General features: G+C 43.4%; 1 protein-coding gene across 3 annotated transcripts in view; it reads left to right on the top strand.

Moving 5' to 3' along the window:
* Nucleotides 1-26,970, top strand: part of LOC308058799 (retinal guanylyl cyclase 2-like) — a 72,812-nt gene that overhangs the window by 22,811 nt on the left and 23,031 nt on the right. For all 3 annotated transcript variants that reach the window (XM_080375150.1, XM_080375149.1, XM_080375151.1), the window contains 13 exons: nt 1,343-1,439; nt 2,237-2,371; nt 3,837-3,917; nt 4,947-5,123; nt 6,042-6,198; nt 7,556-7,705; nt 9,870-10,018; nt 11,259-11,422; nt 11,715-11,907; nt 12,048-12,222; nt 17,140-17,238; nt 19,559-19,653; nt 20,703-20,788. In XM_080375150.1, coding sequence (XP_080231276.1) covers nt 1,343-1,439; nt 2,237-2,371; nt 3,837-3,917; nt 4,947-5,123; nt 6,042-6,198; nt 7,556-7,705; nt 9,870-10,018; nt 11,259-11,422; nt 11,715-11,907; nt 12,048-12,222; nt 17,140-17,238; nt 19,559-19,653; nt 20,703-20,788 — 1,758 coding nt within the window. The remainder of the gene's footprint in view (nt 1-1,342; nt 1,440-2,236; nt 2,372-3,836; nt 3,918-4,946; nt 5,124-6,041; nt 6,199-7,555; nt 7,706-9,869; nt 10,019-11,258; nt 11,423-11,714; nt 11,908-12,047; nt 12,223-17,139; nt 17,239-19,558; nt 19,654-20,702; nt 20,789-26,970) is intronic.

The raw sequence follows: 26,970 nt of genomic DNA, 5'->3' as shown, positions 1-26,970 counted from the left end.
CAAAGTTCCTTAAACAAAAAGTGTCATTGAGGGCAATGGGGGAGCTTTCCTCTCCCTTCTCTGTTTCTGCTTGAAGAGTTTTTGACTGTCTAATAGATAACAGTGTGCTTTGTGCTCTGTGCTAGACATCGATGTCCATTGAAATAGTGGGTCCAGAATGATGGGGTGTGACTTCGGCCTCTTCTCTGAGTCCCTAAAACAGCCATGTGTTGGGTATTACTGTCAGATGAATCTCAGCTAAAAACTAACAATGAAACTCTGGAGTGTTTGATATCAATTTGCACAAAGTGGACGTAAGCCTGTTTGAACTGTGCCATGAACATGAACATAGTCCTTGATGGTACAACATTTCTTGTTGAGTTTTCTGCCTTGCAAATTCAAAAGAAGCTGTGCAAGTAGCAGGATGCAGTCAAGCAACAGATAGTGTCTTTGCTGTTCTCACGAGTATACTGAATTTTCTTTCTTGCTGGTGGCTATTCTGCAAATCTGGTAGCCTACCAACGAGTGCAGAGAGTCATCCCCTGGAAAACAGGCAGCAGCATCCTATGGAGAGGCCAGAAGCACATTTGTTCTGTGTTACACACTGTATGATAGACAACCCATCTGGCTCATGTCCTGGAAGAAGCAGATCTGAATCGGCATGGTCTTCTTGATCTAATTATTCCTGACCAAGAGAAACAGCCCTGGTTCAGCAATACTGCTTCCAAGACCTCCACGTCGCATTGCACTACACCACGCGTGCCAAACTGCTCGTCCCCTGCAGCTTTTCCCTCTGTATGAGCTGACAGTCATTGCAAGGGGGTATCTTGCTGTATGCTTCATACTGCACTATGCTACAACAGAGAGATTCAGCCAGCCTATTTTGATGGTAATTTGTGTCCAGGCGTCTTTTATAAATTATCCGTGATTCAGTTTCAGTCCCTAAGAAAGGCTGGTGTGCTCACCAGCCAGATTGGCTGGTCTAATGAAACCTATTATTCCCTCCTAATGGAGAATGATTTGGGATATGGAAAATAAAACCAAGCAAAACAAAGTGCGCATTATATACAGAACCAATTCATATTTGTAACCAGATTGACTCAAGATGTCTGTTTGTGATGGAGACCCTTTGAGATTACAGCTTTTGTAATCTGTGAATTGGATAACCCTTGACTCAGGGGATTTCACTCTAAGCCAGGGCTTCATGACTTGTCTGCTGCTTTCACCCATGTCCATCCCCACTGCCACACCACATGCTGCACTTTCCCAATACTGCAGGGAAGCCAGATGTGGGGCGCTCAGAGGTGATGTAAACTGGTCACCCACCTAAAAATGATTAACGGTAACTCTCCAACTCTTGCAGGCGTAGTATCTTGAACAGCCAGCTATTCAGGGGACCTAACAAGATAATACTGACCTTGGATGACGTCATCTTCATCAACCCAGAGATATATAATAAGGCAAGTCCTTCGACTCATGAAAGTAATCTGGTGGGACACTCAAAAACAGGTTTGCTCTGTGATATTGTCATACCCATGAAGCTCTGGGAAGCTCCTTCACTTCTGCATGTCTCATTTTCCCCTGCACATCAGAAAATTTCCCATAGGCTGAGTGTTTTTGAATCTTAGATTAGATGCACATGCAGTGTGAAAGCCGTTACAATGATGTAAATAGTACCCTTGGCTGTGTTTGTTCTAACAGCCAAGGCTTATTCTTTGTTCTTGAGGTTGGATGGCTTAGCATAGTTCACGTCCATATAGCTAAACCATCTTAACCTCTAAAATTGTCTGCATCCAGACCACCTACTGGGAACCATTTCTGGCCTGTGCTGGCTCCTTTCCAGAGCTGGGGATCTCCTGGGGGACTGTTATTTGGCATAGACCAGCCCCATGCCCAGGACCATGCCAATAATATGGACTGCTGTGGAGCAATCTCTTTGCATAGGTCACTCACATGGATACGGGTTTCTTGCTTGTTCCAGAGGAGACACTTCCTTGTGCAATGCAAAGAGAAACACCTGCCTCCTCTGGTGTCTCTCAGTCATGACATTTCCATCACAAGTGCTGCTGTAGTGTTTCAAGGTACCAAACAGGATCAACCTTAGTCTTTTAGAGGTATTCAGAGAGGTGAGATAGGAAGTTTGGGAGGTTTGGGAGGTTGCTAGCATGGGTGAAATCAATGGCCCAAGGCAGAGCTGGAGTGCAGGTTTACATCCAAAGGTGGTAACTGTCTTGCACCTGTTTTCCTTGCCTTCCAGAGGCTGACCTTGGACAGTCTGGTTGATGCAAACAGCATAGGAGCCGACAGCAAAAGCCTGAAATCTGTAACCCGCTCCTCTTCCTTGAAAAGCACAGCTGCCACCCACGAAACCTCCAGCGTGGCTTTGTATGAGGTAGGTAGGGACCTCGTGCAGCATTCTCCCACCACTTGCTGTTCACTGAGCTGATTAAGTCAGGAAAGACTTGAGCTGCAGCACTGTAGAACCCAGGATGGGAGAACTGCTGATAGACCCTAAGGGTGAAAATAAGTTACTCCCAAGCATGGACTTGCCAGTGTCTAAGGCAGCTCTACCCTGACCCTCGCTCTGACACTTGGAGTCATGTGAGTGGTGGTATTCAACATCCATACGTAACATTGCCAGGTGTGTCTCCAACTGGGACTCTAGCAGTAACTAACAGGATATTAGAGACATTACCATGTAAAGGCATCATGAAGAACGTTTCTTACAAGACAGCCTTTAGGTGGTGACATCTCTAATAAGGCCACTTCTTACAGGACAGGATCCAAATACACAGATTAAAGGCTATCAAATTCCCCTTAGTGCTGACAGGATAGTATGGAGCTTAAGCAGAAGCAATGGCCAAGAAAACTCATGACATTCATCAGTTCTTTCCTAAAAACACAGCTTTTTGAAAAAATGGCATGGCAGTTTTTCCTGAAAAGGAGCAAAATCAACTGGATCATTAATGCCAGAAAAAAGTTCTGGGCAGAGTACTTTCTTTTTAAATCACTTTATTGTTGTTTATCAGACACTAATACACCTTTCAGGCATGAAGTTCTGATCCAAGTGAAGCTCCTGCCTCAGTCCATTTTTTGAGGGTTTGCTGTGGATATTCTTATTCAGGTGCAGTATAGAAAGCATCTACTGCCAAGAACATTGCTGCCATGGTTTAACCCCGGCCGGCAACCCAGCCCCATGCCGCTGCTGGCTCACTCCCCCTCACCCAGAGGGATGGGGAGGAGGATCAGAAAGGAACGTAAAACTCAAGGGTTGAGATATGAACAGTTTAATAGGTAAAGCAAAACCTGCACACGCAAGCAAAGCAAAGCAAGGGACTCATTCACCGCTTCCCCTGGGCAGGCAGGTGTCCGGCCATCCCCAGGGCAGCCGGGCTCCGTCACACGTAACGGGGACTCGGGAAGGCAAACACCATAATGCCAGATGTCCCCCAATTCCTTCTTCTTCCCCCGGTTTATATACGCAGCATGACATCCTATGGTATGGAATATCCCTTTGCCTGGTTTGGGTCACCTCTCCTGGCCGTGTCCCCTCCCAGTTCCTTGTGCCCCTCCAGCCCTTCTGCTGGCACACACTAAGTCCTTGACTTAGTATAAACATCACCCCCACAACAATTAAAAACTTCAGTGCTTTTTCAACTTTGTTCTCACATCAGAGCCCAAACACAGCACTGTACTAGCTACTAAGAAGAAAATTAACTTTATCCCAGCCGAAACCAGGACAATTGCAAACCCTCAAACACTTTCAAAGTCAAGGACATGGAATTCAGACCTAGGTCCCAACGTTATCTGCTGCTCAGGGACTTGCTCTATCATTCACCCACCTGTATTGTGGACAGGGAGACTGGGTGTGGCTGAAAAAATTTGAGGCGGGAGCAGTTCACAATCTGCGGCAAAGCTCCACCAACGTCTTGAGGAAGGTAGGAACAGGGGATGACGGGGCATGTGGAGGGAAGGTTGCTCGGGCGGACTTCTGTGACGGCAGGGTATTTTTATTCTCCTTGTCTCCTGTTTAACTGTTGAATCATATGCCATGGCTGTCAGTGAGTCTTGTCTAGTGAAATCTGGTGGAATGGACCATGCACAATTGCACCTGACATACCCACCAATGACCCACGTGGCAGAGTCAGCAGCTTGCAAAACCCCACCCTGGACCTGCCACTTCAAAGCTGGTGCAATGCTGAATGTACAGTAAGTCCTCTAAGTGACCTTTTGTGCAAAGGCAGAGCAGTTTGGAGGAAATAATCCCTGCCAGTGTCAGGGCAGGAGAATGCACTGGCAGCTGTTTTCATGTATAATTTGATGACAGTGTGGCACAGACATAGTTGTGCATTTCTCTGGGATTTGCTTTGTGCCTGCTGCTAAGATGCCTATTAGAAGTTCGCTTTTAGTCTTCAATTTTATTATTATTATTGTATTACTAAATGACAAGCTGACACATTTATTTTCCAAATTCAAGGCCATTAGTTGTTGGCAGCTACTCCTAACATAGAAGTAGCATTTTTATGCGCATAAATATAACAAATTTACCAGGGCATGTCTCCAAAAGCACCATTGATGGATGACTTTGGATCTTCCGGTCTTGGAACTGCTTTCCAGATCAGATCAGAGCTGGAGTAAGACTCCACATGCTGAATTCAATTTACCCCAGTGAAGCCATTTTGTCCCAATGAAAGATCCAATCTAGCTCATCTAAAGAAAAACAAATTTCTGTTCTGTTTGCTTTTGCTATCTTGCTTTCTTTGTCTTAATGGATAGATTAAGTAAAGCAAAGCTTAGAAAGATTGCAGGACAGCCGAAGGTAAGCAGCAAAGAGGTTGTTTTCTTCCCCATCCTTGTGTGAAAGACTGGGACTACAAGAATGGTAAGGACATCTAATGATATAGAGAAGCTGCTGAGCAGATGTCTACCTGACTTGGGTCTTGCTGTGATTCACTGTCTTGTTTCAGATGAAAGATCTGCGTCATGAAAATGTGAATCTGTTCCTGGGCTTTTTCTCTGACTGTGGCATCTTTGCCATAGTGACGGAGCACTGCTCCCGAGGAAGCCTGGAAGACTTGCTGAGAAACGAAGACATGAAACTGGATTGGATGTTTAAGTCCTCTCTCGTGATGGATCTAATTAAAGTAAATCCATTGCTCCTGCTGAGGCGTGACATGCATGTGACTTTTATATTGACATAGCTATTTAATTCAGGACTTTGGGATTTTTATAGTAATGCAGGGAAAACCAATGTGACTGTAGTTATACTGGTATAGAGGGTCTTTAATGGAGACCTCTTATTCTTGTTTTGTTACCACCCAAGAGAAGCACTATTTGGGGTAATAGGACTACATCCATGCAGCAGGATGAGAAGTTAAAACCACACAGCAAGCTAGAACTGATCACCTAGAACAATGAATCTGGTGACAAATTTGTACATTCCAGAGGCCCTTTCTTGTCATAAATCAGAAATGCATTCAGCATAGAACCAAACAGTAGCCATCCCTTGCCACAGGTTGGCTATGCATGTGATCACTTCAAAAGAGCGTTCACACACTTCCAATCACATCCCATGTGTTCTCACCCAAACAGTGAACTACCAGTCTGGCACAGATGACCTACAGAAGGTAGACTGCCAGAACTATTCTTACAGCCCATGATCATCCACCTTCTGACCGTCCTTGAGGGAGCTGGGTAAGGGCATTCAGCTCTTACTGGCTTCCCTTGACCTAACCATTGGGTACCACTTGTGCCCATCTTCTTAACCTTGTCTAAAAGTACAACTTCAGAGTACAATGAATCCTAGGAATACAGAGAGAGGCATTTGACTGTTCCTAAAGTTGCCAGTCCTTTCCAGCATTATTTTGGGATGCAGCTAACCTAATTCTTGTTCCTAATCCGTTACTGGATTTCCCCCATAGTGTCTTGGGTTGATAGGACTGCATTTAACATAGAGTGAATGATGTATCTAATGCCATCTAAGGTGACAATTTGACTTGGTGTCTTTGCTGATGGATAGTATAATTCTTAAGGAACAGCCTCAATCTTTCATGTATTCATAGGGAATTAGGTATTTGCATCATCGAGATTTTGCCCATGGACGTCTCAAGTCTCGTAACTGTGTTGTGGATGGCCGATTTGTGCTGAAGATCACTGACTACGGTTATAATGAGCTCTTAGAAGCACAGAAATGCCCATATATTCAGCCATCCCCAGAAGGTAGGTGCCATAAGGTTTTGTTATTTTTCTTAAAAAAATGTTTGTCCATTGATTTAGCAGATGCTTGTCCTAATGCAAGTGCAGGCCAGTGGTCACACAAGGATTTATGTGCTCAATCTTGCCGCACCGCATCTGGTTACCTGTATACAATGCACTGTTACAGTAAAGGATAAGCAAAGTTTTTTCAGACTTCCTGAAAGTGTGGTGAATAGCAGTGCCGTGGTAAGGAAAAAAGATTTTATTGTAAGCAGTGACAGAACTGAAGCTTGTCATAGCTGAAGAAGGATTTAAGTGCCCCTGAAATCTGATCAGTCCTGAGTTTCTGTGACCGGTGGAATTGGTTTAACATCCTTAGCCCCAACCCTACATTTGAAGTTTTAGGTTAATCCAAATGCAAAGAGCCATCTGAAACTCAAGATGATACAGGTCTCTGAAATAGATCATCTACATGCCAATCACCAAAGGCTGCCATGTGGCATCCCCACCACTTAGGGACAGCATCTCGTGGGACCAGGTTTGGAGACTGACAAGATTTCTTTCACCTTGCTATTGCCTTGGGTTTCCTCTGGTACCCCAGTTTGTTCTTAAAACCTGGTTTCAATTAGTATGCAGTGTTTTGATCCCTCTGTCACAGGATCTGGTTCCTACACATTTCCAGTGTCTCAGGGCAGTTGCCAGAAGACCTTCTTCTCCTCCCTTACAAAAGTTATATATATATATATTGCAGCAGCTTACATGTTCCTTGTTCCCATTACTCAGATTGCACTGTTCCCAGGGTAACAATATCCTAGTTTGAGGGAGATTCATTTCTAGATGGGGCTAGGTATGTTTTACAACTGTGTCTTTCATCACTTGAACTATCGGATTATGAAGACTGATCATGCTTCAGACTGTCACAACCTGCTTTTACACAAACTACTTTCATTTAAGGAGAGCTACAGAAAATACTTCATTAGCTGTTGTTTGTAAAAGAGCAACAACTGTAACAAGAAATCCAGGCTTCAGCACCAACATTTTGCCTGAGTGATACTTTAAAAAAAAAAAAGGTGTTAAATTTTTTGCAATGGTGAGAAAACATCTTATGCTGAAGTTCAGGGTTGGTGTAGAGGATATAAATTGTTTGTAAAGCAACAATTTTTTAAAAGGTAGACTTAAATTTTGAAAATGCAAATTTTTTTGTCAAGATGGAAGTTTAATATTTCTAATACGTCACAAGAAGCAAAATACTTGATCCAGTGAATAATGAAGTATGTTCCAACATTTCTTTAAATGACTAAAATGAAGTGTTTATTTAAGCACCTAATTTGCAATAGTCCGAGCTCAAATGTAAGAAAAGTGATGCTCTTGAATTTTTTAGAATTGCTCTGGACAGCTCCTGAGTTACTAAGGGACCCGGACATGCACAGAAAAGGCACGTTCAAAGGGGACATTTACAGCTTTGCAATCATCCTACAAGAAGTGGTTGTTCGGGGTCCACCATACTGCATGTCAGAGCTCTCAGCTGAAGGTAGGCAACTATTTCAGTACATTTTTAAGGATTTATGCACAGTGCTCACAGAATGTCTGGCCAAGCCCCTTGTGTAAAACATTGGTATGGAAATAATGTCCCAATCTCATGACTTTTTACAGTGATAAAAGTCTGTTTTCAACAAAACATCCATAATAAACATCAAAATGTGTAGTTCCGATCTCAGCCTCAGTACGTGACTCATCACTGCTGTCAGTGGGGCTGGGGTTCTGAGTCCCCCCCAAGATACTTCAGAGCTGGCCTGCGGTCAGACCACTGCAGAACCTCCAGTTCCCTGTCCAAATTTTCACTTTTCATCAAGTGTGGGGTGAGATCTGATAGCAGAATTTTCCATAGCTTGGAAACGTCTTCGCTTCTCACTCATCAACCATTTTTTGTACGTCATGGGGGCTGAGTTTTTGAGCTGCACTCCTCACTAGCATCCTGTTTTGTCCATCTGCCCATCTATTTTTTCTTAATTACTTCCCTATTTAAAGAGGTTCTCTCTTCAGCAGAGGACAAAGTGATACTTACATATATAACATACATACATATATATTATATATGACATATATAAGCTGGCTTTTATCAGAAATAGCAAATAGGTAAACTCCTTAGGAACTGCTCATGGTGCAGCTCTCAGTTGTCCAAACTGTGTCATGCTTGCATAGGAAGAGCGAACACACCATGGTCAGGGTCAAGCACTTAAACAGGGAGGGAGCGGGATCAATCAAAAAAGAGCTGATTTCAGTGAAAGCAGATTCCCAACACATTTTGGGCTGGACAGTCACCAAGTGGGGTATGGCCATCCAGTATCTGCCAGTTCAGTGCCCCCAGAATTGGGGCCTTGACCTTGCTGCACCCTAAGCTGCTGCAACAATGCAATGACAATGAAGATTATGATGTAACCTGCTCTGTAATTCAGAGCTGGACCTATGATGTAGCCTATGATGTAATTCGCAGGTGTTGCCCCCACCTAGTACCCCTAGGGAACCTCCAGCAAATGTTGAACTTAGTGCACTCCATTTTCCTGACCTGATAAAATGATGAATTTCTAGTCATCGCATCCTAATCCTCAAGGAGCTTTCACTCATGGCGTGAACTTTAAAATCGTCTGGGGAAGGCATTTCCCCTTGGCTGCCCCTAGAAATATTTGGGCCAGGTGCTTTGTTTAGTTCATTTGGTGAAGACTGGTGGGATGAGCCAGAGATTTAAAGTAAACTGTCAACACCTAAAAGCTTTGGGTAGTCACAGTAACAGCTGTGGAAATGCAGGGCTCCTGCCAGGAAGAGGGTGGTTTTCTCTCCATTTGACAGCTCTGCACTGCACAAAATGAAACTTTCAAATGCAATCCCTCTGGGCTTTTTTTTTTTTTTTTTTTTTTTTTTTAAGCAGGAAGATATAGTTCTGCCTTACAAAACCCCGTGTTTCCTCCAGGATATTCTTACTAAGAAATACCTAAACTGAAGTCAAGGTTGGGTTGAGACGCCGCGCTTCCCTGCCTGTGCTTCAGCTGTCAATGAAACCTGCGGCTCCGCTCCTTTGCCTAGTGCTGTTTTATCCAAAACCCACAAATTAAAGAATTGTCAGGGTCTGAAAGCCCAAGCCCGGTTCCTTATTAATCTTGTTTCACCTCTGGATAGGGAGTCACTTTCCAGACATTGTTTTGAACCCAAACTCTGCCCCTTAAAATATTTTCCACTGTCTCCATTCCCATCAACCTCCCACCTACTGGTTCCCAGTTAACAATGAAGCATCAGAAGCTGGTATCCTTCCTGTCTGGGCTCGGCCATAACCCTCTGCTCTCTTGGAGGACCACAGATCCTAATGGAAAGACGCAGAGGCAATTTCATTAAATGCAAGCCTGCAGGCTCACACATCCATCTACCACACAACCTTCCCCCATCCAACCACTTTATTGCTCATAACCTGGTTCTCTAGGGACAAGACAGCAGATGAATCTCTTCTCTTTCAAATCCTCCAAGAGACTCCTGGCCGAAAAAAGCAGAAACCCCCAGCTTTATTTGACACAAACACTGGGTGGTGAGCAATAATGGTGGTAGCTGAAGGAGCGAGCAAGAGACAGGTGAAAAGGTCTATGTCCTTTACCCTCATCAAGACCCTCCATATCACAATGTGCTTCCCGTTCTTCTCTTTGTCACAGAAATCATAAAGAAAGTGAAGAAGCCCCCTCCCCTGTGCCGCCCAAACATAGCCCCTGAGTTGGCACCCCTGAAGTGTATCCAGATAATGAAGGAATGCTGGGGTGAAGCCCCCGAACGTCGTCCAACCTTTGAGGAGGTATTTCATAAGGTTGGTGAATAGAGCAGCAGGTGAAATCCTGTGTTTGCACTTGGCAGGAAAGTGTGGGGGTTTTTTTTCTTTAAGTGAGCCCTTAAAAAATGATTGAACATATCCCAGAGTTCTAGTCTTGCCCTTGCTATTGGGTTATTTTATGGCTCGTGGTGACTGGCTGACACCTTGTCCTGAACTTGGGCTGCCATGGCATCACCATGTGAGGTGTGAAGCAGCCTGGACGTGGGCTCGGTGTCTTCGCATTTGCAGTGTACCTGCACGGATGGTCTCATGGAGATCTGTAATTTATGATAGCACCTTCAGATCAATATGTTTTTTAATCTTCTGAAGTATTTAAAAGGTGATTAAAAGGAAAATTCACCAAAGGCTGTTAAACACAAAGATACGTTTGGCACAGGAGGTCTCTGAACTGCAGATTGATGGAGGCTGGGAGCATATCCCTGGGAATATGACCATACCTGAGTCCTGTTTGAACAGCTTTCCCAGACAGCTGTTACCGGGCAGTCTCATGGACAGGTACTGGCAAAATAAACTCCTTGTCTGATCCAGTAGTACTGTTCCTAAGTTCTTATAAGGTCAAACTAGGTAAACTAATATCCGTAATTTTTACCTTCTGCTTCTATGAAACTGTGAATAAATTTACATCCATGTGACTCCACTATTGAGTCTAAGGCAGCTTCTGAAGTCACAGATTATCCAAATGATCCAGAGGCACAGCTTCAGGTCAGGAGGAGAACGGTCGACTCAGTGTGGTGCTGGGGATGGGAGGTGGTAATACACATATATGCCAGTGTGCAAAGATGGATTTAACACCAGTAACATATCAGCAGGTTGTTAAGTGTGGCTAATGCCCTGAAACTTGCATTTCTGAATGCAAAGGGCTGCAAATTACTCTAAAGGATGGTCATGGGATAAACAAGAGTGCAAATCTGCAGCACTGTAGGCCTCCGTAACAACTCCCGTACATGCTGTCATCTCATTGAAGGTGGTATTTCACTTAACCCTCACTGAAAGTTCATAGAGGAGCAACATGCTCCTGGGCAGCTTCCATGGTTATTGCTGCAAATTCACCCTCCAGTTTGCCTTTTTCCTTTATTGTTGAACTCTTGCCACTGACAAAGCCAGTCTTTAGCATTATCCCTTTAAAAGAAGTGTTTGATTTTTGTCCCTTTCCAAACTTAGAGTGCTGCAATGGTGTAAGGAGATGGTTAAATAACTCTCCAGTTTGATTTTACAGTTCAAAACCATCAACAAAGGGAAAAAGACCAATATAATTGACTCAATGCTCAGGATGCTTGAGCAGTATTCAAGCAACCTGGAAGATTTAATCAGAGAGAGGACCGAAGAGCTAGAGATTGAAAAACAGAAGACAGAAAAACTACTGTCCCAAATGCTCCCCCCGTAAGTACTAGTACTTTAGACGGTAAAAATAAACCCCGTAGCTAGAGTGGACAAAACTCTTCCCCAGAAGGGAGCAAGATTGCAGATCTGACCTCCAACTTTGGCAAGCACCTTCCAATCAAAGTAAGAAACTTTAATCAATGCTTGTTACAGCTATATAGAACCTTCTATTTAGTGGAAGATTTTTCAAGCACAAGATTGTCCTTTTTGAGGACAAGAGTGTCTGAGCTCTTGGGCATGTACTGCAAAAAGGGGTTGTGCCCTGTCGTCCTTGTTTGCATTGTTATTTCAGATCAGTGGCGGAAGCCCTCAAGACTGGTGGCACAGTGGAGCCGGAGTATTTTGACCAGGTGACCATCTACTTCAGTGACATCGTGGGCTTCACAACTATTTCAGCCCTCAGTGAACCCATTGAAGTAGTTGACCTCCTAAATGACCTTTACACACTGTTTGATGCTGTTCTTGGAAACCATGACGTTTACAAGGTGAGGGGTACCTGCGCATGAGGATCAAAGTGTCTGTGGTTCAAACATTCTTGTAGTTTCATTCTATGTCTCTTTTCCATCTTTTTCAATTTGTTTGTTCATTTTTTAACGTACATTTTTAATGTAATGCTATTTGCTAGGTGGAGACAATTGGCGATGCCTACATGGTTGCCTCAGGGCTTCCAAAACGCAATGGAAACAAGCATGCAGCTGAGATAGCCAACATGTCCCTGGATATCCTCAGCTCTGTGGGAACATTCAAAATGAGACACATGCCAGACATCCCCCTCAGGATACGAATCGGCCTGCACACAGGTAGGCAGTGACTCTCTCCTGTGCCTGAACATCAAAGAACTCCTTTGCAATGGTATTTCCAGCTTTGAATGTTTTCTCCCTGCCCACCCCAAAACAAGTGGTCTTAGAAGATGCCTTTAAGTCTTCCATAGCAAAGCACGAACACTAAGGAGGAAAACGACTCTGTATAATCTGGGGGGGAAAATTGTGTATTCTGTCACAGTCAGGGACTACATCAGACATGTTAGTCCCAAGGGTTTTGTTGTAAGGGTGGCTCTTTGATGTGCCATAGGCTCTTCACTGGTGTGACACAGACATCCAGCAATGTCTTTGTAACTGTCCTGAAAGGAAAAAGGACAGAAAAACAGGCATATAGAGTGTAAGAACGAAAAGGTTGGGGAGAGTTACATGGATAGGACATAACTGGAAGAACATGTGATACAGCTAGTAAGAAAAAGTTCTGTTATGAAGACAGTATCTCTAATGTAGAAGTCATAATGTATTCAATTAACAGAAAAGTGGCTTGCTGAAAAAGAAATGAGGAAGTTGGGGGTTTTTTTATACAAAGTGTACATGAACTCCAAAATAAAACAAAAACCCCCATTAGGACTGCAGTCATAAAAGCGAAAGTATGACTGGATTTTAAATTGAGGGAAAGACATCTGCTGTTATCATAGAATCAATATTTTTAGAAGAGATATGAGCCTCCATAATTTTATGCCATAGTCATTCATTAATGATTTTTTCCCAGCTGATCATCATCAGACTTCTTGTGCCTTCCACTGAAGTGCCAGGTACTGCCCATTGCAGGAAGCCAAACAATGAATGAGACTGTTCAGACGTCTGACCCAGTATTACAGGGTGTTTTATCCTTCTGCCTATCTGATAATGCCCACATTTTTGCAGCTCTGGCATGCAAGTGTTTTACAAAGTCAATATCCTGGTCCCTGTTGTACACATTGTGAAACAACAGCAGAGAAAAGGAAGTATCTCACCCAGAATATCCTAAGAACAGGGTTGTGACAGGCAGAGCTAAAATCAGTATGTCGTATCTGCTAGACCACACAAGTTCTTTTTTGGGTTTATCTCTGAAAACTCATCTCCCTACTATTTTCTTTGCAGTCTGGTGGTCTTAGCTGCCCCTCACAGAATCTGAAGTGTTAAAGAACGATTGCAGGAGCACTGTGGGTTTTATACTCCAGCAAAAATTAGATGATACTATGGCCCCAGCTTGTCCTGCCCTGAGCAGGAGTCTCCGGAGCACCAGCAGCATTGTCAACTGGGGAAAAGAGGAATCTGGTGTGCAACAGCTGCTGCTGCCTGTTGACAGCAGTTCTGCAACGTGTCTTCCATGCACCCAGCCAAAAATCTATCCCTAGGTGAAGTGTACATGGGTCAGTTATGTATTTTCTTGTTTTTATGAACGCCGGGTATCTGGAAAGTGGTGTTTCTATGAGCTGTTGTGTAGGGTGTGAGAGGAAGAGGGGGAGGAATTGGTGCTTTCTTCCTGAAGAAGCGGAAGCCAGATCTTGTTTTGCACAGATCTGGCAACATCATACTGTCACGGGAGCAGCAAGAAATGCATGCTCCAAAGCAAACCAGCTCCCTGAGCCACTGAGCTGACAGCAGAGTTTGATTAACCCTAGACCCCATTTCTCCTGAGGGAAGAAGCATGAAGAGGGAATCACCAGCATCATGAAAACATTGAGGAAGGAGAAGAGGGCTTGGCTAACACTTTCACTGTCCTGAAAAGGATGGAGAATGGGTGTGACCACCAGTTTTGCAGGCCAACCACTCTCTGGAAACCAGTGCCAAGAAGACCTCATGATCCCCTCTCTGAAAAAGCAGTGTGTGGCATTTGGGTATGCACTGCCCATGCGTCTCCAATCCCACCAATGGAGAACTGCACCTCTGGAACTTCTGCTAGCCCATGCCCGTGGTCCACTTCTGGCAACGCATGGGTAAGGCAAAGAGGACAAGAAGACCAGTGTTTAGTCTGCAGTTTCTGCCCTGCTTTAAATGCACCCTGGAGTCTTGGCTTGCTCTCCTGACTTTACTGCATGTCCAGAAAAACTCAGCTGGCTCAGCTGTTTCCATGCCATCTGTGTCTGGGCTGGAGCTGGGCAGTCAGGGAGAGCAGTGGTGAGAAGACAAGCTTTTTCACAGAGGCAGAAGAGTCAGGCTCTCTGGCAGGCAGCCCCGCGCTTTGGTCAAGTTTATTAACCTCTGTGGCACCACTGATGGTTGTTGCAGACTCTTAGCCAGCACCACTCATTAACTGACCCTGCAAGGCCTGGCAAAGAGTCACTTCAAAACAAATCAGCGAACCTGTGTAATTAAACAACGAGGCCATAACGTTCTCATCACAGGGTATCTGGTTTCCTCTGAAACTTGTTACTGTGGGAGATTTCTTGCTGGAAGTTTTTGTTAGCCCTTGGCTGAAGCTGTCTAGACAAAGGGGAACACACACAGGCAGTTAAGAGAGCGAGTAAATTAACCGTTGGATGCCTTCAACACGGAGAAATCCTTCAGGCATGCTTACACTGTAGGGTTTGTTTTGAGCTGGCAGCTTTCTGCAACAGGAGGAAAGGCTTAAAAGCAGTACTCTAGAAAGGTAGTACTTCACCCCAGAATTGTTGCCTATCCTAGGCTTTGAGCTTTGCAGAAGTGATTGGATGGTTGACTTACTCACTGACTGAGTAGGAAACCTGAATTCAGGTACCCACGTGGAGGTGTTTCCAGGAGTGTTGGGGAACCCACACTGATTTTGTGCTTGGTGGAAAGCTGGTGGACATATAAGTAGGCCCTGGAGAGCTGTTCAGTGCAGGAGTGGAAAGGCTCTCATGGCTCAGTTGACTGCGTTGACTTGCCCTCCACCAACTACAGCAGGAGCTCAGCCTTCTCTGTTTGTGCCTCTTAAAACGAAATCAAATCCTCCTCACTGAGGGCTGCTTTTTGACAAGAACCACTTTTTTTGTGTCTTTGAAACACCTATTACAGAAGGAGCTTTGATCCTTACTGAGGTTTCTGAGTGCTGCTGTCACATTATCACCACAAGATGAAGAGAGGTGATGCCATGTCAATGTTTTCTCAGGGAAAGCTCTTATTGAATCATGAATTAAAAAGTCTCCAACAAGACCCTTTTAAATACACATGCCACGTCATTGTGCACACATTAAGGACCAGTTAGGTGAGCATTAGGTCCTTGACCCAGTAGTATCAACAGTGCCTTTGTAGTTGTCCTATAGAAGTGCCTATGGACTAGACCCTGAAAAACCTTCCTCTAGTGGTTATAGCTCCTCCCCTGAAGAGCTTGAACAAAATTAGTGAATATTGATAAGGACAGGAATTAAATCAGAAGAGATTCTGGGGAGAAGTGTCTTATCCAAGGTTGCACAGCACACTGACAGTAAAAAAACACCGTTAAATCAGGTTCTCCTGATCTCCAGCAGTCCCTGAATGTTGTGTTTGAGCCAGAGATAGTGCTTAAGTCCTTGTAACACTTTTGGTGCAAACCATTTTTCCTTTGTCTTTTTTTTCAATCTTAAAGCAAATGACGCTTTATCAGGCAGGAGTTAAAATCTGCCTTACCTCTCAATTTGCATCCTCTGTCAGTTATATTACAATCCTGTTGCTTTGACTCTGCAGCAACAATTTTTGAGAGGTCAAAGCAAGAGGTGTCCTTGAAAAGTTCCCCTTTCAGCTTTCAGCTATGGAGTTTCATTGTCTTTAAGATGTATCTGAAAACTATATGCAGAATCAGTTTCTGTAACTAAGAAAGCTAAAAATCACAGTAAAAATAGTGTCCTAAAACAAGTAATTGATCACTTCTAAATTGGATGATGATGATCATCATCATCATTATTTTAACCTACAACATTTTAACTTACACCTTTTTATATTGTGAGAAACCTTATCTATAGTATCATTTCAGATATTGATGATGCGCTACTTCAAATCACTTGTATCTTTGCACTGGAGAAGATTTCCTAGATTTCATTTTTGCTAAATCTTAACCCAGAAGGATCATGAAATTGAAAAGGCAGGCAGAGCCTGCAAATACATATGACATAAATGTATCCAATGGAAAATACAGAGAGGTCTCTTTTCTCTGCAGGAAGCCCCACACCTCCTTACATTGCTGAGAGCATTCTCTTTTTTTCTTTTCTTTATCTTTTTTTTTTTGCATTTATTTTGCAAGCCTGATATTTTAAATTGTGGGTGATGAAATTTAGCATCTCAGCCTTCAGAACATAGTCCAAACATTAGCTAATCCAAATGTCCCAGATGACAGTTGTCTGTGCTGTTTGGCCATTACGCATTTTATCTCTCTGTGTGTGCATGTTCATATGAATCTTGCACACATACCTCTCTCTGATAACTTGGCATGGGTTCCTTGGGAGCTACTTTGGAAGGGAGTGGATCTCATCTAAAGAATGAGAAAGAGGAAAAATAAACAGGTTTTGGCTAGACAGGCGAGCTAATGATGTCTTCTTTTCCGAGGAGGGGTCACAGGGTGGTCCAGCTTACTGCCAGCATCTCTAGACTTCCAAAGCTGATTTTCAATCCTGTTTCACGGGGCATATCACAGGATCTGAACTTGAGTTTCATTGGATGGAAAAGGAGGTCTTTCTAAAATGAATTGCAATAGTCCTTGAGCTCCCATGAACTCTGAACAAATTTCTGCCAGATGATGGTGAACAGAAGTCTTATGACACAAGACCCTTCTCAGGCACAAAACACCAATGTGCAATGCAGAGTAATGCTTGATTTTTGATCACTTGTAGCAAACACTAAGGGCAATGAGATCTTTAAAAAACCTTCTCCTGTATTCTCAAGTGGTTCTTGAATATCGGAGGAGAGGATGAGATTTGTCTGCTGGTGAGCCCCTTGATTTGTGCAGTACCATCAGGGTTATACAGATGACATGTCTTTCAGGGCCTTGCGTGGCAGGAGTGGTGGGGCTTACCATGCCACGGTACTGCCTCTTTGGAGACACGGTGAACACGGCGTCACGAATGGAGTCCACAGGCCTGCGTGAGTATTTGGGACAGTCCTGGAGTGGGTGGTTGAATAAATTCTCAGGGAGGATGAAGAAATGCATATCTTTACTTATAAGCATTGCAACTGAATCAACTGTGAAGGGGCAAATAAAATGACAAAATTCAAAGCAGCCAGAAGGGGAGGGCATTGACTTTGCCATCGTAAGTTAGCCTTTAAGGCCTTGCCTTCCACCTATGGTGCTCTGATTTGGATTCCATCAGCCAAAATCAACATTAATCTTGCCCTAGATTTCTTCTGCGTAGGTTGGATCTTGCTTTCAGTCAGTGCTGAGAACCCTTTATTCAGAGCTGTTCTTGCACAGCAAAATAATGCACTACCTGCCATGGCCAGTACAAAGCAAGGGTAGAAGCACATGCAGGAATTTCTTCCATCATGCTGGAGGCAGAGAAAAGCAGACCACATGCAATGTTGTCCTGTAACATGAAGGGCATTATTTGTGATGGTTTCATTTATCAGCAATAACAATTCCATGAACAAGTGTCGGCAGGTCCTAACACAATCATTAGGTTTCCCTTCCTCTTCAGGTTTTCTTGATGTTTTTTCTTGATGGGTTGATGTTAATGCTATTTTTCCCTCAAGGTATCGCCTTTGTTTTCCTGAGGCTTCCAGCTGTAAAAGCACAGTCTACATGCACAGAGCCAATAGCTGCAGCAGATAAGACAGTACCACCTCTCAGCTGGTTCTTACTGTCCCATGGCTGGAGACTTCTAGACTTGTAAAAAGAGCTGGTGGGGAACATTTACCCACTTTTCAGTCTTATGTATACACATACCTGCTGTTTGTTGCTGTCCTTGGCTAGGACAAGGATATATATGTAAACTATAGCGGATGATGCAGCGGACAGGGTTTTGCAGTGGATGTGTTTTGCATTTGCTTTTGATGTTCATGCTGTCAGTACAAGTTGGTTTCCAAAGGCAACATCTCATACATTTTAATCATTGATCTCTGATATCCCTTTTCATATTTTCAACGGCTCTAAGAAATTACCTATTATAGTTAGTTTACAAGCTACATGAAGTCTGTGATATTTAATATCAAACTCCTGAGGTCTTGCCAGGCTAGAAATATGTTGCAGTATACATGCTGCATTGGAACTTTCTCAGTCTTTCAAACAGCCCTAGCTCCAGTGGTTTTGATTAGACTAATTAGGAATAACAATTAATCTAATCTTTAATTAAGGAAAATTGCCTTTCTTGTGATAATGGCTGTCTTATTTTAAAAGGCTTGCATTGCATTTGGAAAGCAGTGGAAAGAAGGGAATACTTTGACAGCAGATTTCTAATAGCAAGACAGATATTTGAAGAATCTCAAGGTTTAGAGCCTTGAAAGTGTCTCCTGAGATCATAGACAGCAGGAGCACTGCAGATACAAGAGCATTATTATACATCAATAGAAATTTATATAGATCCACAGTAATAGGAAGATTGTAAGTCAATGTCTCAGGAAGTGCAGCTCAAAGCTATGTGGTCTTCCTCTGCATAGTTGAACTGTTCTTCCTTCTGATTATTCTGGAAAAAAATATTAATTGTTTCATTCCCCACCCTTCCAGAGGGAAGGGAATGTGATTGGCACATTTGAAATAAAAGCTCAACAAGAACAACAACAAAGACAACTATTTTGGGGAAAAATATTTTAGAAACATTCTCTGGCTTGTTCAAACCAGCAGAACCACAACAAAATTCAGTGAGTTCCAGTAATGGCTGTAAAACAAACTGGGGAAGATGGGAATTTAATAAAGATCTCCATCTTTGCCCTTTTTGTTCATAGACTGTTAGTAGCGTCTCTGGATGGAGTCAATTTCTGATAAAACCCAGATGGATCTAGATGCACAGACACATTTTTATGTCCCCTTAAAAATTCCATCTCTTTGGTCTTCATCCCAGCTTCCAAATGACGTTGGATATCTGGAGCAGGACAGTTGGTTATTTTCCTTTTCTTTCTTGTTCCCTAGTTACACTGTGGCAAGAGAGAAATATGGCATTTTTTTATTCCAGCTGACAATATTGCTGAAAAAAACGCCATCCTTACTAAGAGCTGGACATCTACACTTAGCATGTTTGGTATCCTTCTCCAGGAAGTCCCCAGTGCAGGTCTCCTCTCACCCTGTGCTCATGACAGCCCTGCCTGGAAAGATCCATACATCAGCATCAAACTACACAGAGGAGCACCACACAGCTACACCAGCTACATGCCCGCATGCTTTGGAGCATTTTTCCTTGCTGGTATGAAGCAGTGTGGAATTTGCAGCGTGTGTGCAATACAGTGATCCATCTGTTTTGCTTTCCATTCCCAGCTTACAGAATTCATGTCAGCCAAAGTACAGTGGATACGCTTCGGAGTCTAAATGAAGGCTATGAAATCATACCTAGGGGAAAAACAGAACTGAAGGTAAGAAGATCAGGGCTGTGTGAAATGCTTCACAGGGGAATCTTCTTACTTAAGGAATTTTTCTATTAAGTTCTTGTTTGGCCTTCATCCACCACTCTTCTGCTGGATCCTTCCCAAATTGTCCCCATCAGTTGTTTCAGTACATGAGGTAATTATTGAAGGACTGTGGGACTGAGCAATCAGCTGTATGTGCTGGATCTAAGTATTCATTTAGGACTCTATTTAGTCCACCCTTGATGGAAACTGCTACTTTTCACAGTGCCCAAACAAGACAACACTATATAATTCAGAACATCACTTCTTCCCTTACTTATTCAATAGATGTAAGTATGAGCTTTGCTTGCCTTGAACACTTACAATAAGGTCTGAATATGGCCTCAGGTCCCTCAATAATCTTTCACAAGTGGAATCAGGTCACCTAAGTGCACGTGTCTGCAGGTGGAGATCTGAGGTAGTTATTCCAGGTTTAGCTAATGGAAAGAAACCTTTGCAGAATTAGTAGAGATAAATTGGCACTTTAGGAAACCATTAACCTGACTTACTTTCAGGGTCCAGTTTAATGTGAAGATGAATGTTGCCCTGGAAGTGTCTGCTTTTCTTCACTTCTCCAGTCAAGGGTGACCGATTCTGATGTAGATGCCTACAGCTCAACAGATGCATCTCACCTTAAAAGCTAAATCATTAGTGATGGGAGAGGAAGTTATTATTCTCACACTCAGCCCAGCAAGAGTTGTAAAATCTCTCAATTAGTGATGCTAGTGCTGCCAAACAAGATGATTAGAGATCCTGTAGTTTCCCATTTCTGTTAAGCTGTGTAGTTTCAATGACCCAGATCAATGAGGGTCATTTGCAGATGACAGTTTGGAAAAGGCATCCTCTTTTAGCATAGTGAAATTGAAACGATCCCGGAACCATGAGCCCAAGATTTCCAGCCACTCTCTGTCTCTGCATATACGTGAAGCCCTCAGAAACCCAGTGAGGAAGTTACGGGTTGAGCAGCGGGTGGTCAGAAAGCTGCTCTTTATCTAGTTTTTTTGTTTTTATTTTAGGGTAAAGGAGTAGAAGACACATATTGGCTAGTTGGGAAAAAAGGCTTTCTGAAGCCCTTACCTAAACCTCCTGAAATAAAGCCAGGGTAAGTGTGACTTCATCACTGTTCAACAGATTCATTAAAAGGTCCTTGTTGGAGTTCACAGGCTGAGTATCTGTCTTCCCATGTTATCTGTCTGCAAAGTCTGCATCATTTTCCTTAGGTGACTGACATTTTCAGGTGTAGTACTGGGACTCAGAAGTGATTCGGTTTCTTCAACTCCTGTCCTCAATCACGGTTCCCAAGAAGTGGCATGAAAACTTGCTGCTTCTCTGCCATAGCCCCTTGGAGGCTGAGCACTAGGGCGTTCCTTCCTGAATCTCCTTCCTACTCTGTGTGCGTATGGGAGACACACAGGTGGGGACAATTCCAGGTCTCTGGTGTCATCAGTGTTACGGTGACACTCAGACTTTTCTCTCCTTCCATCAAATTCCTGCAGAAAACAGCAGCCTCATTCACCGTACAAAGATGTTTCTTCCCTGTAGCACTGTTCATTCGAACAGAACAGTAGGGAGACTTTGTATTGTAAAAATATGGCACCATTAGGTAATTTAAGACTTCGTGATGTTACCTCCATCCAAGCAATGGTGAGCAGAGACTGAGCACTTGACATTCATTAAGACTTTTTGTAGCTTTGCAATGCCTGCCTTTGCAAATGGAGTATTCCCCGCTCAGCTGTCACATGCTGTGTATGCCTGGAAAGGATGTTGTGGTCAGGACATTAAAAACCAGGAGTAGGATTTGTTTGACAAGAATGGTGTAGTCACCCACATTAGTCAACCTCGACTCCCTTTATAGCCAGCAAAGAGAAATACCTGCTCAGGGGTCTGATTCACCTGGCCTGCTTGGACGTCTGTGTTACCAGATGAATTGCCTTTGCAAGATGCCTGTTTCGTTGACTATAAAGAGGTCCTGCAGATGTCTGACAGCAAACAGGGCCTGTTTTCACTTTGACTCTGACTTCCCCTGAGCAATCACCTTCTAAGTTTTGCCTCGTTTCCTCTTAGTAAAATGAAGATGTTTTATCTCCTTTTGCAGATGATGGTTACCCACTTGGGCAGTTCCATACAGGGCAAGCCACATGCTGCTCAGCGCTTTCCCAAAGCTTTCTTGTAGTAGCATGTATTACAGTAGTAATAGCAAGTAGTATATACTACAGTATTTTGGGCCATAACTTTTAAGTTATTTGGGTGTCAATCAGTGTGGAAGATAGAAGGTTGCTGGAAGATAATTTTGAGAGGCAGTATTTCTTAGGCTTAGAGGTATTTTATTGTTTAACAGTTGATGGAAATGAGCTATTGAGTAATGTGTGTTGATAACAATGATGCAATGTGAAACTTGGAGGAGTGTTGCCAGATCAGCAAGGCTGGTTGACTTACAATGCAACCAAAGACACACCAAGACTTCTACCTTGAAAGCAGGTTCTTCTCATCTTGGTTTTGCCATCTAAAAGTCACGTGCGATGCCACTGTTGACTGTTGAGGTTCTTTCCATAACCTTCAAAGATCCTGTCCTCTGTGTACCAAAGTCAGATTTACGCAGGCACAAGCTGTTTCTAAACACGGGGATTGTAAATGACAGAAAATACATCAGGTCCAGGGGGACAATAAGAGGAGGTAAAAAATTTCCCCACTTATCCAGGATCAGGGGATCCTGAACATCGTTGTGTAACCTCAGAAGAATCCACCAGTAGCACTTCAGGGAGGGAGGAGATCTTCTGCCCTTGTCCCAGGGCTGTGATCTTCACTGTTCCCTTGAGGTATTTCTGTCCCCGTGGATCATCATACAGCAGTTGAACGAATGTGAAAGTAATCAGAGGAAGAAGCAAAGTTACACAAAACTGAAACTGTCCCAGTGAAGGGTCAAATGTAAGCTATACCCTGTAGAAGTCAAACGTCCAGTGGTAGAAAGAAGTAACTGGTTGTTCAAGCAAAGCAAATATTTGGAGAACTGGCTCATGCATAGGCTGTGCTGTTATCAGAGGGGTATCAGACATTTTGTCCTGTTTTTCCAGCCTTATCTTGATGGTTCAGTTTAGTGCTGGTTTATGAGAGGCTGAAAGATTTTTCTCTCTTACTGGCCAGTGTGATGGTTTCAAGTCACTGCCTTATATACTGCCATAGGAATTTTCTCATCTGTAGACTTCTAAGCTGAAGAAGGAGGTACTGAATTCCTCTACTAATCATCTTTTTGCTCTCTCCTGAAGGAACTAATCTTCTGTTTAGGTCTGTCCTCTCCATGAGGTCCATGAGGCATTTGCTTTTATCTCATGCTTTATTTTGTGACTTGGGTGGGCTAAACTTCTAGAGGTGGGTAGTTGTGGTAGTCTTGCTGAGTGTTGATATTTATTAAGAGAAGGTTAATAAATCGTGCTTGGTCTCATATCCACACTATGGAAATACAAACCTGTGGGCCGTGGGTTTAAGGGTCAGATCCTAGGGGTGGGAGTTCTGTGTGAAGGAAGGGCTCAAAGTAACCCTAAGAAAAAAAATATTTCACCCTTATATAAACCTCTGGATCTGTGTCTGACCCCATGAGTTATCTCCTGGAACTCATATAGACCTAGACAACTTGATAAGTTTAGTTTCACTCATGGTCTGTTAATGCTTCTTACTGCCATAACAAGGCATAGCCCTTGAGGTATGGAGTATTTCAGGCCTTGATTGCACTGGTTTATGGAAAAGACAGCAGATAACATTAAAAAGATGCTAACTTTCTATTATTTCAAGAGATATAAACCCCATCAGCCAATTAAAGCAGCAAGCACAATCCTTGGCAGCAGGATTTCTTGACACATGAAAGCAATTTTCCAGCTCTGGTAGGCAGTCACGTGCAGATTTGTGATCAAGTAGCTCATAGAGCTGTTCATAGATGTCTAGGGAGAAATCAAGCTTCATTATCCTGCTGTGCTTGCAGTAGTCTTGGCACCCTACACCTGGAGAATGGTCCTTGACCTTACAAAGGTGAATTTATATGCAGGTTAGAACCAAACTTCAGCAAACTTAAAAACATCAAAGAATTTTTAGTTCTGTGATTGGGTTAATACTAATGGTCCAGTAAAATGCTGTGATAACAACTCCTTCTGGTAATGCTGAAATTGCTGAGAGAAGACATTTGATTGTCTAGCAATAAACCTCAAGATGCCACCAAATGACTAAGAAAGGAATAATTATTGCACCTACATAATTTGAGTAAATGGATATTCATCAACCTCTCTGTTTAATCACAATTACAGACTTACTGGGAGCATTAGTCGGAACATTGCCATTGATTTCCACTGTCTGCACCAGGTTTACATACCTTTACAGTTGTGTAAGGATGTTCAGATAAATGCATTTTACTCTTAAAACCCAAATGCTGTGGGTGACATGGCTCACACAGGATAAAAAAAAAAAAATAGAAGAAAGGCAGTTCAATTAAAAGACCTAATATGCTTCTTAGCACCCCAACTTCATTCAAACCGTATATAAGAACAAATGAACTAAAATACTATTATTAAAATTACCTTTGGTCAAGCTGTTCATGGTCTGTGTATCTAATTTCAGAAGCAAAAATCTTACTGGAAATCACAGAATCACAGAATGGTTGGGGTTGGAAGGGACCCCTGGAGCCCACCCAGCCCAACCCCTGCTGAAGCAGCTCTCCCAGAGCAGGTTGCACAGAGTCACATCCAGGCAGGTTTGAATGTTTCCAGAGCAGGAGACCCCCCAGCCTCTCTGGGCAGCCTGTGCCAGCGCTCCGTCACCCTCAGGGTAAAGTTTTTCCTCACATTCAGATGGAAGTTCCCGTGTTGCAGTTTGTGCCCGTTGCCCCTTGTCCTGTCGCTGGGCACCGCTGGAAAGAGCCTGGCCCCCTCCTCCCTGACACTTGTCCTTAAGATATTTGTAGGCATTGATGAGGTCCCCTCTCAGCCATCTCTTCTCCAGGCTGAACAGCCCCAGCTCCTTCAGCCTTTCCTCATCAGGGAGATGCTCCAGTCCCCTCATCATCTTCATAGCCCTCTCCAGTAGATCCCTGTCTCTCCTGAACTGGGGAGCCCAGCACCAGACACAGCACTCCAGGCGTGGCCCCACCAGGGCAGAGCAGAGGGGGAGGATCTCCTCCCTTGACCTGCTGGCCACACTCCTCCTGATGATGCCCCCAGGAACCCATCAGCCTGCTTGGCCACATGGGCACACCGCTGGTCCATGGGCAACTTGCTGCCCACCAGAACACCCAGGTCCTTCACAGAGCTGCCCCCCAGCAGGTCACCCCAGCCTGAGCTGGTGCCTCGGGTTGTTCCTCTCCAGGTGCAGGACCTTAAACTTGCCCTTGATGAACTTCATTAGGTTCCTAATGTAATCAAGTAAGAAGCCCCTTCCCATGCTCTTTTTATGGAATATGATGGGGGTTTCAGTAGTGGGCCCAGGACACATGGAAAGTGCAAGTTTAACATCCAGATTGCAGTGCTGGCTCCTGCACAAGAGAATTTTCCTTTTTGAAGGATAACCTCCTTCTTTCAAATGAAAATTTCGGTTTCACCTGCTTTACATGGGAGCTTGAGTTTAACTTTGCATCACATAGAACAAGGCAGGCAATTCAGTAGGCTCCTTAGTCCTTTCCTTGCTCCAAATTTCTACACCTTCCCTGGCAGATGTCTGCCTTGTAATAAATATTATTTTTCCTTCTTCCTTGTAGCTTGTTAGGCTCTGTATTGCAGCATCTTAGGATCTTGTAGGCTCCATTGTGCAATAGCCACAGAAGGCAAATTAAAAAGCTTTCCACAAAAGCCTGATACTGCCACAGGAAATAATAGCAGATTGGGGTGGACATAGAGAAGGTATAACAAAATGGTGAGAGAGCAAAAACAAGCATGCTGAGCCGTTGAGCAGCAGCCTACCTGTAGGATAAATATTTTTTTTTGAGATTTCATAATCAGGTTCAAAGGAAGGCTGTGAGGCAGGGTACACCAGGAGGTTAGTTCTGGGGCTGAAGAGCAGCCATGGAAAAAGCACAGAGTTGCTAGTTTATGAACGTGGGATATTGGAATTTGGTGTCCTGTGATGCTCTGGGACAGGCAGCACTGGTGGAGCGCTCCTCTTGTCCGTAACAGCAGAAAAGATATGAGGTTATACAGACCTAGCAAATACAAACCTGACCTGCACTAAATCACAGATGTATTTGGCAAAGCACTGAAAAAAATATCTAGCACAAGGAAATACTCGATAGATAATGAAATTTGGAAAAAAATCCCAGAGCTGGGATCTTGTTTGTTTGCAGTTCCAAGGAGATAAGTGACATACTCGGTCTTCTGACTTTCCAACTTTTACCGTCCCAGAAACCCTTTGCTCTGGCAGTGAATACAGTACTTTCAAGCAGCAGGAGCCCTCTATCCCATGAAGCAGTTGTATCTAGAAACTTTCCCTTTCTAACACTATTTTAAATTAGCTATGGAAAGTTAACTGGAGGGGGGTGGGGTGGGGGGCAGGGATAATAATACAATTGAGAAAGGTACAGATTGTGGGCCATCTCAAGGATTTTGGACCAAGAACCCAGGGCCAGGGTTAGGAACATACAAGAGTTTTGAATTTTTATCATCAAACCAGATCCTTTCTTTTGTATGAAATCATGCAGTAGGTCTTAAGTCCAGAAGGACTGATAGATCATCTAGCCCACCACCATCCACAACGATAAGTTCAACCTGACATGAAAAATCACTAAAAAGTGAAGATGCAGCCAGGGGTAGGAGAGAGGTTTTGGGCTTTCCCATCCTCACATATATGAGGATCAACCCTTGAGAAAACACAGAGATCCTTGTTTAAAGATGAAATGGGTGAGAAGCAGTGAAAGATGCTCAAAAAATCCATCTTTTCACAAGCCAGGAAAAAGACACCCATGAGGACAACATGGCTTTTTCTTCTACCCAATAAAAGGCTCACATTGCTTTGTCTGTGTTGAGGCACCCTGGCAGGATGGGAGACAATCAGTGGAGTGTCTCTGCTGTTGCTGTTACTGCTGATGTGTCTTTCTGGGGGGATAAGTGAAAACATTTCCATTTAGGCTCCTGTTTTTCACCCAATGCACTTTTAAATCAGAAATAAAAGAGCTTGTGGAGCAAACATCAGTGAAAAACTTTTCCTTACATATCTGGAATTATACAACAGCATCACTACACTTCACAAAGTTCATATAACATATAACAACTTATTTGGGGAAATCAAAGCATCCTCTGACTCAGGCTTGATCAT

Source organism: Falco punctatus (genome assembly GCF_963210335.1).
Source record: "Falco punctatus genome assembly, chromosome: 2".
Classification (NCBI taxonomy): Eukaryota; Metazoa; Chordata; class Aves; order Falconiformes; family Falconidae; genus Falco; species Falco punctatus.
Note: the sequence above shows the minus strand (reverse complement) of the source record. Positions and strands in the feature narration are given on the sequence as shown.